General features: G+C 46.5%; 1 protein-coding gene across 2 annotated transcripts in view; it reads left to right on the forward strand.

Annotated features, from left to right (window-relative positions):
- TMEM241 (transmembrane protein 241) overlaps window positions 1–12,239 on the forward strand; it is an 82,577-nt gene that overhangs the window by 37,289 nt on the left and 33,049 nt on the right. For both annotated transcript variants that reach the window (XM_072949108.1, XM_072949109.1), the window contains 2 exons: window positions 6,517–6,586; window positions 11,263–11,356. In XM_072949108.1, the coding sequence (XP_072805209.1) occupies window positions 6,517–6,586; window positions 11,263–11,356 (164 nt within the window). The remainder of the gene's footprint in view (window positions 1–6,516; window positions 6,587–11,262; window positions 11,357–12,239) is intronic.

Consider the following 12,239-nt stretch of genomic DNA (forward strand, 5'->3'; position numbering starts at 1 on the left):
AGAGAACGTGGCTGCCTTCCAGCATGTCCAACCCAGAGGTTAAGGAATGGCCCACGTACTCAAAACTGCTCTTAATATCCCAGCCTGGATTTATTGCCCGTGACTTTATCCTTGAATTTTGTTGTCAGTGTTTCATCGCACCTGAGGTGCGACCTCAGGTGTACAGACAGGTGTGTTATCTGCCAAATAAACTAGTGCCTGCTTTGTCCTCTTCAAAAATTCCTCCTTCCAGCGTCCAGAATTGCTCCGCAGTCCTTGTGCTAAAGATTTGGTGAAGGAGTTCAAATAATTCCCCCAATTCTTCACTGATCTCCTTTTATATATTTTAATCGTATGTTACCATCCAGTTTTCGTAATTCCAGATGAAAGAAGTCAAGTTTTAAAACTTCCCTTCACTCCCTTGCTGCCTCAGTTCCTCTAGAGTCATTTTTCAGATTCAGGGATTGCCCACAAAACTCTCTTCCATTGTGTCTTTTTTTTTTTTTATTCTGAAATGTTTCAAAGTTGATGCAACAACTTGAATAAGCTGATGCTTATTAGAGATAAAGCAATAATACCCGTGTGTGGTGTTGAAAATACACATTTTACTGGTCAGGCTCTTTAGGGTAACGTCTATTGATCTTGGCTATGCACGAGGCACCACCCAAACCCTCAGGGTCTCAGTCTCTCACCTGTAAAACGAGAAGCGTGGACTGGATCATTTCTCAAGCCCCTTCTAGGTCCCTACTGTGCCCCAAACAGCAACTCCTTCCTGTTTGTGTTTTCAGCTGCTTCAGACTATTTGAACTGGTGTCCTCAGGGAACTAGCGATAGAGGCTTGAGTCATGTTTCTAGAGTGCTCATGACAAATCCACAGCGGTGTCTCATAAGCATGTTTGAATTTTTTTTTCTCCATGAGTTGTTCTATACTTAGCCACACTGAGGCACCGTCTGCTACTTTCTGCCCGCTCTCACAACCTGCTGTGGAGTGAGTGCCTTCTCCACCATCGTTTATTGAAACCCTGTCCTTTGTAAAAAAAAAAAAAAAAAATTGTATGGAACCCTGGTGTCGTCCCAGAACACCTTCCGCTTACCCATGCCGCCGGGTGTCTGCCTTCCAGGCCTGCCTCTCGCCGTTCCTTCGTGCGGCCGGAGGGTTGCCACCCAGCAGATATTTCAGCGCCTGCTAAGCGTCCTCTGCCTTTGAAATATGTTTCAGTCAAAGACCTTTGGAAAGTCATGTTCCCGCTGGTTCTCCTTGGTTTATACGTTCGTTTTCTCCCCGAGTGATTTCTAGTGAACTTGGGCAAGTAACGTTCACTTGAAGACATTACTCTGCCTTTAATTAGGAGGCTATGCTTGTCCATTTGTTACACTCATGATTATCTGAGCTGGAAGGAAGCTTGGTGATTTTCCCAGGTGCCAGCACATTTTACAAATGAGGAAACTGAAGCCCAGAGGAGTTAAGTGATGTGACCAAGATGATGCCAAGGAGATGAGTAGCAGAGGGAGGCTGGAGTTTCGCTGAGGATCCCCAGTGAAGGGCTGGCCCCAGAGCTGAGGCGCCAGGAGCCCTGTGGGCCTCAGTAGCCATCGTAGCAGGACTTTGCAAAGGCCCTGGGGAATGAGGTTATGTATGAACCGGTGGCAGCCTTCCAGAAGAATCCAGAGATGTCCATTTCTACCAGCACCAAGTTCGGGATCTAACCCATGAACATCCTGGGGAAGCGCTGTAAAACCACACCGACTTTTATGTGTATTAAGTGACATAAAAGCACTTTTTTATTATAGGTGCTTTGTGTGTGGTCACCATGATCATGCTTGTTGCTTTCTTAGCACTTTTACAGATTGTGTGTCAAGGTGTGTCTGTTTCTCCTTTCACCTGCGAGTGGAGCGCCACTGACTTGACACCTTGGTGGATGTGGGCTGGTCCTCAAGTGTCTGCGTGGATGGGGACTGTCGAGGAGCAGACAGTCTTGACAAGCGTAGGGAAGCCGCTTGTGAAATACACAGGAACGCACTGCGCAGGTTTTGATCAGCTTTAACTTTCAGAAACCCCCACAGCCGGCACATACAGTTGTGGTCCGTATCAACAGTGCCGTTCTTTATACTGACGTTGTGTTATGCACAACCTTGTGCAGCTGTGAGCAGCTATAAAGCCTGGCCAGCGGCCCTGAACTCTTCCATGAGTCCTGGTGGTGTTTTCCCACGGGAGCATGTGATCGATTACAACATTTAAGTATATAAAACAGCTGAGGAAAATCTCCCTCCTCCAGAAGTACTCAAGGACTACTCTGATTGGGCGGCTCTAATTCCTGCCAATTTGTTAGCTTTCTCATTGGCCAATGGGTGGTCCAGCCCATTTTAAAGTTGGAACAACACTTCATTCTTTCCTGCTTGCTTATTACATTTTCTATCTGGAATGTGCACTGCAAGGTGTGGGTGTGAGTCAGGGAGAGTGTCTGTACCCATTAAGACCCAGTAAGAGTCAGGACCCATGGGTGCAGTCTTTTTTTGAAGACTCAGTAACTTCTGAGATTTTAAAGCAGGGCTTTATTCTTTTTGCTTTCTTCTCACCATCCCCTTTTTTTTATTTGTATCTTAATTATTTGGTAGTACTTGCAAAACATTTTAAAATTGAGATATGAGGTACACATATGAAACGTATATCTTAAATGTATAGCTTGATCAATTTTGACGAATGTAGACACCCACGTAACTCACACCTCTATGAAGATATAGGAAATTTCCTCACACTCCTTCTCAGTCACTCCCTTTTCACCGACCACCAGAAGCCCCTACTGAACTGATTTCTGTTACCAAACGTCATAAGTTCTGCCTGTAATAGAGCCTCGTATAAATGGAAACACACATTTTTTATCTGACTCTTTCAGCCTAGTGTTTTCAGATTGTTGTGTGTCTCGCTGGTTTTTTCCGCTTTGTTGCTCGCTACTGTGCCGTTGTATGAACTTACCATCTCTTGTTCATCCCTTTCCCTGTTGCTTCTCACCTGGGTCGTTTCAGGTTCTGGACTGTTACGAATAAAGCTGCCATCCACATTCTCATACAAGACTTTTTGTGGACTTATGTTTTCATGTCTCTTGGATAAATACCTAGGAGTAGAATTTCTGGGTCTGCGAGTAGATATATGTTTTAAGTTTTAAAGACAGTGCCAGTTTTCTAAAGCGTCTGGACCATTTTACCCTCCCTCCCAGCGACGTGTGAGCGTTCTGGTTGCTCCTTGTCTTCACCAGCGTTTGGTGGTGTCTGTCTTGCTTTGGCCATTCTCCTAGGTGGGACATGGTCTCTCAGGAGTGCTTCTAACTGAGCTGAGCTTCTCGCTCACTCCTGAGATGCAGATGGTGTGGCTTGGGGTCGCTAACTTCAGGGTGCACTGGGACGTGGTGGTAGGGACCAGGTTGACAGTTCTCCACGTCCTAGGGGCAGACCATGACACTGTCCCCCTTTCGAGCGCTGGGTTTGCCTCTTGGTGGGTGGGAATCTCTCTCCTAATCTTTCAAAATCACAGTTCATGCAGAGGCTCCAAGAATCTTGGAAACTTGCTTCCCCTCGGACTGTTTTAAGTAATAGTAGAGAAAATAAATTCTTCCTCTGCTTGACAGTTGGCCTTTCATATTTGTCTGGTGGGGGGGGGGGCCCTCTGCTGTGGCATTTTCAAGCGAGAGAATTTCAAGGAACCGAAAGGGCAGGAAGACTTGCAGCCATCTGACCAGAAATGACCTTATTACCTGGGGTGTCTGTTGCTTGTGTGTGAGATAAAGCAAGCAGTGCTAACTGCTTCTTAGAACTGCCCTTTCATTTCCCTGCTGGTTCTGAGGACTAAAATGCGGTGAGAGGAAATTTTCTTGATGTTCAAATATCAATTGTTCTTGAATGTGGTAAGATTGTGCCACACTTTTCACCGTGGCAATTTCATGCTTCATTATCTTCAGAGAAATGGGACTCACCCCCTCCCTCGGAGAGTCAGCAGAATTTTAACTGTGGAGCCCAAGAATGAAGGCTTAACTCAGACTTCAGTGCATGAGCTGTGTGTTGATGCCACAAAACATGTGTGCAATGCTTGAACCACTTAACTTGTGCTTTAAGTGTGTGTTCTGTACTAGATGGTGCAGGAGTGTTGTCTTTTGAGCATCCTTACAGGCTTTCTTAGGCCCCTGTGTCTGGTTCTCACGTGGTTGGGACCAGCCAGCTGCATACTGCAACGTCTTCAGGGCTGTTTTTGCTGTTTGGAGGTTGGGGTCACCCTCTCTGTTGAAGAGTGCTGAAGGCATCAGAGGGGAAGCACTGGGAGGTCAGTTTGAGATTGAGGACCAGCATGGCCAGCTGGAACGTGTTTGGAACATTCTCTCCGGGGAAAGTAAGAGGCGTTTAGGTGTTTCAGATGCTCTTGGTTCAGTGGCGCTTGTTATTCATCAGGGATGGTCCTAACACCCTGGATACAAATGGTGAGTATGACAGAGTCCTTGCTCTCAAGGAGTCAGTGGTTCTGGAAGGAGAGACAGTCATGGAATCAACTAAGTGAGAAATGTGTGGAGGTTTTAGAAATGGCTCAAGGATGAGTGGCAAGCTCTTCTCTCTCTCGCTCTCAATAACTGATAGGATCAATTTTTGGGAGTTGGGTGCAGGATGTTATGTAACTGGTAATTTCCCTAGGATGGTTTTTTGTTTGTTTATTTGTTAGTTTATCTTCCTCCATCCTAGTCTACCTCTGGCCACTCTGTTACCCTTGAGACCCCTCTGCAGCCTGGGCTGGGCTGTCAAGGTTGGTCCCGCACCAGGAGTCCACTTCACATCCCCAGAGCATTTCTGTTGAAAACCTGGGTGCTGAGAGGGGGCCACGCCGAAGGAATCTCAAGATCCTGCGTTTAATGTGTCCCCTCTCTGCCCGGTCCTCCTTATCACAGTGACTCTGCTGCAGCCACTGTCACACTGAGAGGGAGGCCGGGGAAGGACCAAGAACCAACAGCCGCCAAAGACACAGAGCAGATCCTCCACGGACATCCCTTCACCCGCCTAACAGGGGGCTCTGGCCGCCCGCTAGGACCAGGCTGCTCAGGGTTACCGCGGCTATTGCTTCCTTGGGGAAAGGGACTTCAGAATAAGCGGAGCTCTTTGTGCCCTGGACACCTGAGCCTGATGTTGGTTACAGAGTCCCTCCCCAAGTACCGGTCCCGAGTAGATGACAGAGGTGTTCAGTGGAGTTCTAGCAGAAAGAGAACAGAATTTTCTCTTCCCCTTTTGTTGGGCTGTGTGAAAACCAGATCCTAGGAGATCCTCTCCTTTTAAAAAGTTAAACACATATATATATGCACAGATCAAACCAAACAAAATAACAATAGCTAGGATAGGAAAAAAAAAACACCCTCCAGAGAAATGGAATTCAGACCTTTCCTTCCCAATTGATGGTTGAATCATTTGAGATCATTTATGTCTGAGGAAGTGTAGGAACATGTGGTAAAACTCTTGATTAATAAATGGAGTGAGGGAGGATATTCCACTGCACCTGATGTGCTGTGAATACTCAGAAAAATCAGCCTCTTGCTCCAGACCATCCAGAATAGAGAGACAGAGGCCCGGCGGTCTGGAAGGCCTGGCTCCTCCAGTCTCAGAAATTCCAGATTTGGAAGGATTAGGCGATTGCTGTGGAAATGCTTAATTCCTTTTCTCTGGACATTTTTGGAAGGCTTTCTGCTTTTTTAATCTCCTGACTTCTTGTTTGTGACCAAGTTCAAATTCCAGAGAGGGAAGCTGCCAATATGTGTGATTATTTCCTCTTGCACCAAGTGGAACTAAAAGAATGAACTTACTTCACTAGAAATAAATGTACCCTTTGGACCTTAAACTAAAATGAGTATGTATGAGCCATTGGCCCCTGCTCTGTTTGTGCGGTAATTAAGCACAAAAATGAAAAAAGATGTCAGAGTCATGCATTCACGATCTTTTTTTAGACATAAGGCAGAAAAGAATAGAATAACCTTAAAGATTCTTTTTGTCCTATTCTCTGCCTTGGGCAGGGATGGCTGCCTGGTGAAGAGGAAAGAGCTCAGGGCTTGGAGTGACTGGGGCGCACATTCTGGCTCCACAGTTCAGGAGTTGTGCAATCTTAGACAAATCTCTGAACTCCTCTGAGCTCCAGTTAAAATGGGGATAACAAAACTTCATGGAGTTGTTACAAAGATTGGGAGAGATGATGTACTGAAAATCTTTAGCATAGGGCCCTGCGCAGCGCAGGTTCTCACTAAATGGGTGGTGGTGTCATTATTTGTTGTTGTTGTTGTTGTTGTTGTTGTTGTTGTTGTTGTTGTTGTTGTTGTTGTTGTTGTTAATTATTACACTACAATGCCAATGACACGGAAACCTGAGAATGCCAGAATGAATTTGCCGCCTGGCAGCTCAGTGCTCAGGGGGCTGATGTAATTAACACCCTCGCCTTGTGTTTCCGGGGCAGCCGGGGGCAGGGGGCAGAGGGCGTGCGTGCTGTGCGTGCCCGCGTTTCACCCTTGCTGTGCCCCTCAGGTGATCTCCTCGGCGTCCTGGACTTTCCGTTCCTGTATTTCTACAGATTCCATGGCAGCTGCTGCGCCAGGTAATTTTAATTCATAAAACCCCCTCGCACCACGGATTTGTGTGTTTCTTTACTACCGGCTGCGTCTTCGTGAAGTCCCGGGTCACTGCTCCTCATCTGAAGGAGCGGCGGAAGAGAGCAGTGGCGGGGGCGGGTGCGGGAGCCCCCTCCTCGGCCGTCAGTGGGTTGTTACGGACATCCTCAGGTGCTCGGAGCCGGCCTGGGACCTGCAAGGACCCCTGTCCTGAGAGTCTCCTCAGCCAGGGCAGTGGTTTTCAGACGTGCAGAAAAGATAGGAGCCCCTCGTTTTTGTTTTTGTTTTGTTTTTCTCCATGAGCAATTCTTAAACAGAACTTCAGTGTATAAAAGTGATTGAACTGACTCAGTTCAAGGGAAGATTTGGGTCCAGAATCACACTCTCTCAGCTTCTACCTTGACCTCTCTCTTGTTCCTAAAGGGCAATCTCCAAAAAACTTTGACTGAACCCTTAGACTCAGAGACAGAATGACTAGAAGTCTGGGCAACAGGTGATTATGTTAATACTTGGCCTTGGGAAGTATCAGGGATGTGGACTAATTAGATAAATACTGTTTTTTTAATAAGTGAAAGTTCATATATTAAAATTGAAGTATAGTTGATTTACAATGTTGTGTTAATTTCTAGTGTACAGCATAGTGATTCAGATTTATATGTATGTATTTTTTCCATTATAGGTTATTATACGCTATTGAATATAGTTCCCTGTGCTATACAGTAGGACCTTGTTTTTCATCTAGATGAACACATTTAGATATATAGAAATTCCACCCCCATTCCCCCTTTCCTGCTATGACCCCCACTTCACTTGACTTTATTGTGCTGAGAAATGGAAAGGCTTCTATGGACAGTCTCAAAGCATGGATTCTGATAAGGTCAAATGGCCAGACTTGGGTTGAATTCCAGCCTTGTGTTTTTGCTAATTTGTGTGGTCTTTGGGCCAGTTATTCTAGGTCTCCCAAGCCTCAGTTTAGTTTTCTTATCTGTAAAATGGAGAGATAATCCCAATACAGGATGATTGTGTGTATTAAATAAGATACACGAAGTCCTAAGCATCTTGCCCAGCCCAGTAAATGATGGACATTGTTATTGCCCATAAATCAAATGTCAACAGACCAGGAGCAATTGCTACGTAAAGCCAGACCACCTGTTCCCACACACGTAGGTCTTACTTTGGGAAGCAGTGATTCTGCACAGAGAGTAAAAAAGCTGATATGCACCTAGGTGCTGCTTCTGATGGGGGTGTGTTAGGACAAACAAACAAAAAATCATTATTATAGAGCTTGCTTCTGCATTTGAGCCTCAGAATGATTTATTTATCATCCCCAGAAATGTTTCAGGAAAACTCTGGCAGAATTCATCTTCTCAGTTCCTGTCAACTTGGTCAGGCCTCGTCACCTGCTGGTTGGCTAGGATCATGGGGTGTGAGTGTCAGTGTCGCCCTGGTGCCTGTGGACTTGCTTCCCTTTAGGCCTGGCTGTTAGGCATGTGTGTGACCAGTGTGCGGAGGGAGGGCCACCACGTCTGGTTATTTGGAGCAGAGCAACCCAGTTCACGGCCCATTGGTGATCATGTTGTGGGGTGACATTCTGCCTCCATTTCTACCCCTTTTAACCTGCAACTTTCTCATAACCCAACATGAAAAATAAGTTTTTTTTTCATTTAAAAGATTTAGAAATCTTTATGGGAATTGATTTAATTCTCTAGTACATTCGACCTTCTGGCTTCAGCACAAAGCTGACCCTCTTTTAAGAACGAGTCAGTTTCCCCATGTCATCTCGTGACTCCCCCATAACCTTATTTCAGACTAAGAGCTGTCACCTTCAGAGGTCTGGGGGGGGGCTCAGAAGGGGCCATGGGGGCCTGAGGGCCTGTGGTAGCTGTGGCCTGGAGACCCTGTGAACAGGGAGCCCCAGGCTCATTCACTTTGGGGTCCTCCCAGTGCTTTTAGGATCTGCCTCCACCGCGAGGGGTAGGAGAGCTGGAAGCAGAAGGAGCGGGATGAGGGAGGGACCCGGGAGTCATTTAGGGATGATTCACCGATGTGCAAGTCAAGTGACGAGGAGAGTCATGGATGCTTTCAGAAGTGTGTTGGTCACAAGCCAGGAGTAGCTGAGTCCGAGCAGAGTTGGTGTTGAGGGGAAAGGTCAGCATGGAACTCTGCCCTTCCCTGGCTGGACGTGGAGAGGAGAGGAGAAGGAGGTACAGGAGATTGACAGGCACCTGTGAAGCGGGGGCTGCGGGGAGGGTGGGTGTGGACAGTACAGGAGGAGCGCTGGCTGCCCCACTCTCCACTCCCAGCCCCGCAGCTGCGGGCACCCGGACCTTCTCCCTCCATCTCTCTGGTCTGGAGCACATTTCCATGATGAGGTCCGAAGGGCCGTGCAGAGCTTTGAAAGAGCCAGAAAACCTGGATTCCAATTGTGCCTATGCCTTGGTTTCCTTGTTAATAAAGTGAAACTTCTGTTTTGAAAAGCTCTGATTTCCATAAGATAGGGTGAAGAGCACGATGCTTATTCCTGCTTTAAGAACACCGAACCGAACCCGAGGCAAGAAAAAAAGGGGGGACATGAGGATTTGGTCAAGATTATGAGGGTCAGTGAGCACAGCCAGGAATGGAATCCCAGGTCACTTGATTTCCAGCCTGCTGTCTCCCCACAGGGGCTCCTTGTGGGAGTGGCTCAACGTCTTAATCCACTGCTGCCCAGACTCGCATGACCAGAGATACCAATCTGAGCAAACTTTGCAGATCATTAGGCCAAAGAGGCTGAAATACACACAAAAGAAACCTAATCCCTGTCTCTGGTCCTGTCCCAAGAATGTGGCTGTGACCTAATCTAATCTAACGAAGTGAAGGCGCACATCTCTGTGAAATGTGGTTTTAGGTGTGTTCAATTCAATCTGCTTCCAAATACACCTGTCAGACAATTATGTAGCACCTGCTGTGACCGAGGCATCTTGTTCAGCTCTGTCAGGAAAATACAGAGAAGCCCAGGATTGGGCCCCTCCTTCTCAGGGCTCATGCTCTGCATGGGAGCCACACCCTAGCACCTATAACAGAGGTCAGATGGCAGTGTGGCCCTTGACCCCCTGGAGGAGGTACAGCTCATATGACCTGCTTGAGGTGCAGCTGCAGTCATATCTCGTTTCTTCAGTTTGAATCTCTAATAGAAGTCCTGCTGAAACCCCACTTTTACATATTTGCGGGAAGTCATGGAATCTCTCTCCCACACCCTCTTCCCCAATTGCCCTGCCTCCAAATGCCAGGAAGAGTGGCCGTTCTGTCTGAAGCACGATTTACCTTGGCCCTGACCACACCGTGATGCTTTCTGAAATGCTTCCAGCACAGCACACTGCTTCCCTGTCCAGTACAGTGCCAGTGCCTTGCTGGTCCAGACCTCTGAATAGCCTCCGAGACGCTGCCCAGCCTCAGGCTCCTGTGGGAGGTGGCCGCACTTTCAGGCATCATCCCCAAAGCATAGCTTCTGTGTAGGTGGCCTTGGTTTAGGGGACTTCTATTAAATATGCAGCCCACCCTCCCTCCCCTTTGGGTTCTTACCTGGAACCCAGGGGCCAATCCAGACCCTCTGACTTCATATGGTGAGTTTTCCTTTGGATGTCTTTTATTCTTTCTTTTTCTTTTTTTCAAACTGAATGATCTAATTGTTTTATTAAAGTCGGATTCCAAGGTGAAAGGCCTTAGTCCACAAATAGGAGAGAAGTATCTTGTTAAACAGTGTTGACTTATGTGGAAGCCAAGTCAGGAGGGACTCTGATGAAGCTGTATGCAAAAGAAAAGACACCTTTTGTTTGATCATCCCCCAAACAAATGTTTTCTGTTCCTTATAGAAATGTTCCAGCTGTTCTTCCATGTTAACAATCAAGCACAAAGTACAGCAGGTTTATACAGTCAACATGTATGCATACAATGAGCCGTGTTACTGTGGAAAATTAAGTCATTTTACATTTACCCCTCCTCCTGGTATAAAATTCCCAAGATTTTCCCTTCCGGTCCACAGTTTTTCCTAAGCTGGGGCACGACAGTGGTTCCTGAAAGTGCATCTAGGTCGGAATAAAAGAACTGAAACAGAGCGATACAGCCTTCAAGAACAGGCAATGAACAGGAATGCAGTTACTGCAGGTAGCTTCCAGGACAGACACTTTGTCTTACAAGGACCTCCTAATTATTTAACAACAGGGTGGAGGGTGATTTGGGTGACAAGGAAATCATCTTTTTTCCCTACTAAACTGCCTCCTGGAAGTCTTTTCCTAACAGTTTGTCCTGCTTGGGAAAAAAGTTGAAGGTCTGCCTTAGCCAGCACCAAGCTCCAGAAGTAACAGGGGAGGGGGCAGGAGATACTATCCTCCAGATTTTTTTTCTGTCATGATTTAGCCGGAGTCCTCCCAAACTTCTGTATCCACGCCCCAGCTCCAGTGAAATGACGTCATCATAGCTCCTTAGCAAACTAGAGCTTAATGGGTTTTTAAAATTTTTGGTCTTTTTAACCCAGAGATCACTAGAAAACAGAGATGAGATATCAGTGGTATAAGAACTAAAAACTGACTAATTCTTGTAAAGGTAAATATAAAATGTAACAGAAAGTAGCTACAGGCTGCAGGAAGACCAGTCTCACTAACAAAAGTATATTTTCTCCTTCCAGTGGGTTTTTAGGATTTTTTCTCATGCTGAGCACAGTGAAGCTAAAAAGCCTTATGGCCCCAGGGCAGTGTGCAGCCTGGATTTTCTTTGCAAAGGTAAGAGACAGGGAGAGGTGGGGAAACATCCGTCTCAGGAGCCTCTGTGACCAGTGTTCTCAGACCTGTGTAGTGTCATCTCTGTGACCAGTGGAATCATCTCTGGTCACTGGCCCTGAGCGTGATCTGCCACGTGCTCAGGTGACGATGTCTGAGGGCTTCTGCCTGTTTTGTCAGAGGACAGAATCTTTATCCCATTCCTGGAAGGTGAACTGAGGAAGCCTCTTAACTTCCTTGAGCTTTAATTTCCCCATCTGAAAATGAGAGTTTTTGCCAAAAACAAACAAACAAACAAACAAAGAGCCGTCTAATGAAATTATTCTGTATGATACTGTAGTGGTGGCTACATGTCATTATCCATTTGTCAAAACCCATAGAATGTACAACATCAAGAGTGAACCCTAATGTGAACTGTGGACTTTGGTTGATAATAATGTGTCTGTTGGTTCACTGATTGTACCAAATATGCCACGCTGATGAGGGATGTTGAGGGTAGGGGGGTCTATATGTGTGGGTGGGGAGGTCTATGTGCAAACTCGCCGTATTTTCTGCTCAATTCTGCTGGGAACCTGAAACTGCTCTAAAAAATAAAGTCTATTAATAAAAAAAAAAATAAAAAACTCCAGCCCTCTAAGCATCCTCCGGTTTGAAGACACCGGATTCCTGGGCGCATGGGGCAATTCTTAGCCTCCTTCCTGCAGGCTGTGAGAGTCCAGTGCTCCAGGGACTTGCCCGAAAGCTCTCCGCCTATCAGAGGCAATACAGAAAGGAAAACAGACACATGGCCACACTGGGGGACTTTGATGGGCCCTTCACAAAAGGCACTATTATAAAAATGCCCAGTGTGTATCCCATTGACCATGGCAGAAGCATCAGGTAGAAA

The sequence above is a fragment of the Vicugna pacos genome, chromosome 24 (assembly GCF_048564905.1).
Source record: "Vicugna pacos chromosome 24, VicPac4, whole genome shotgun sequence".
Lineage (NCBI taxonomy): Eukaryota > Metazoa > Chordata > Mammalia > Artiodactyla > Camelidae > Vicugna > Vicugna pacos.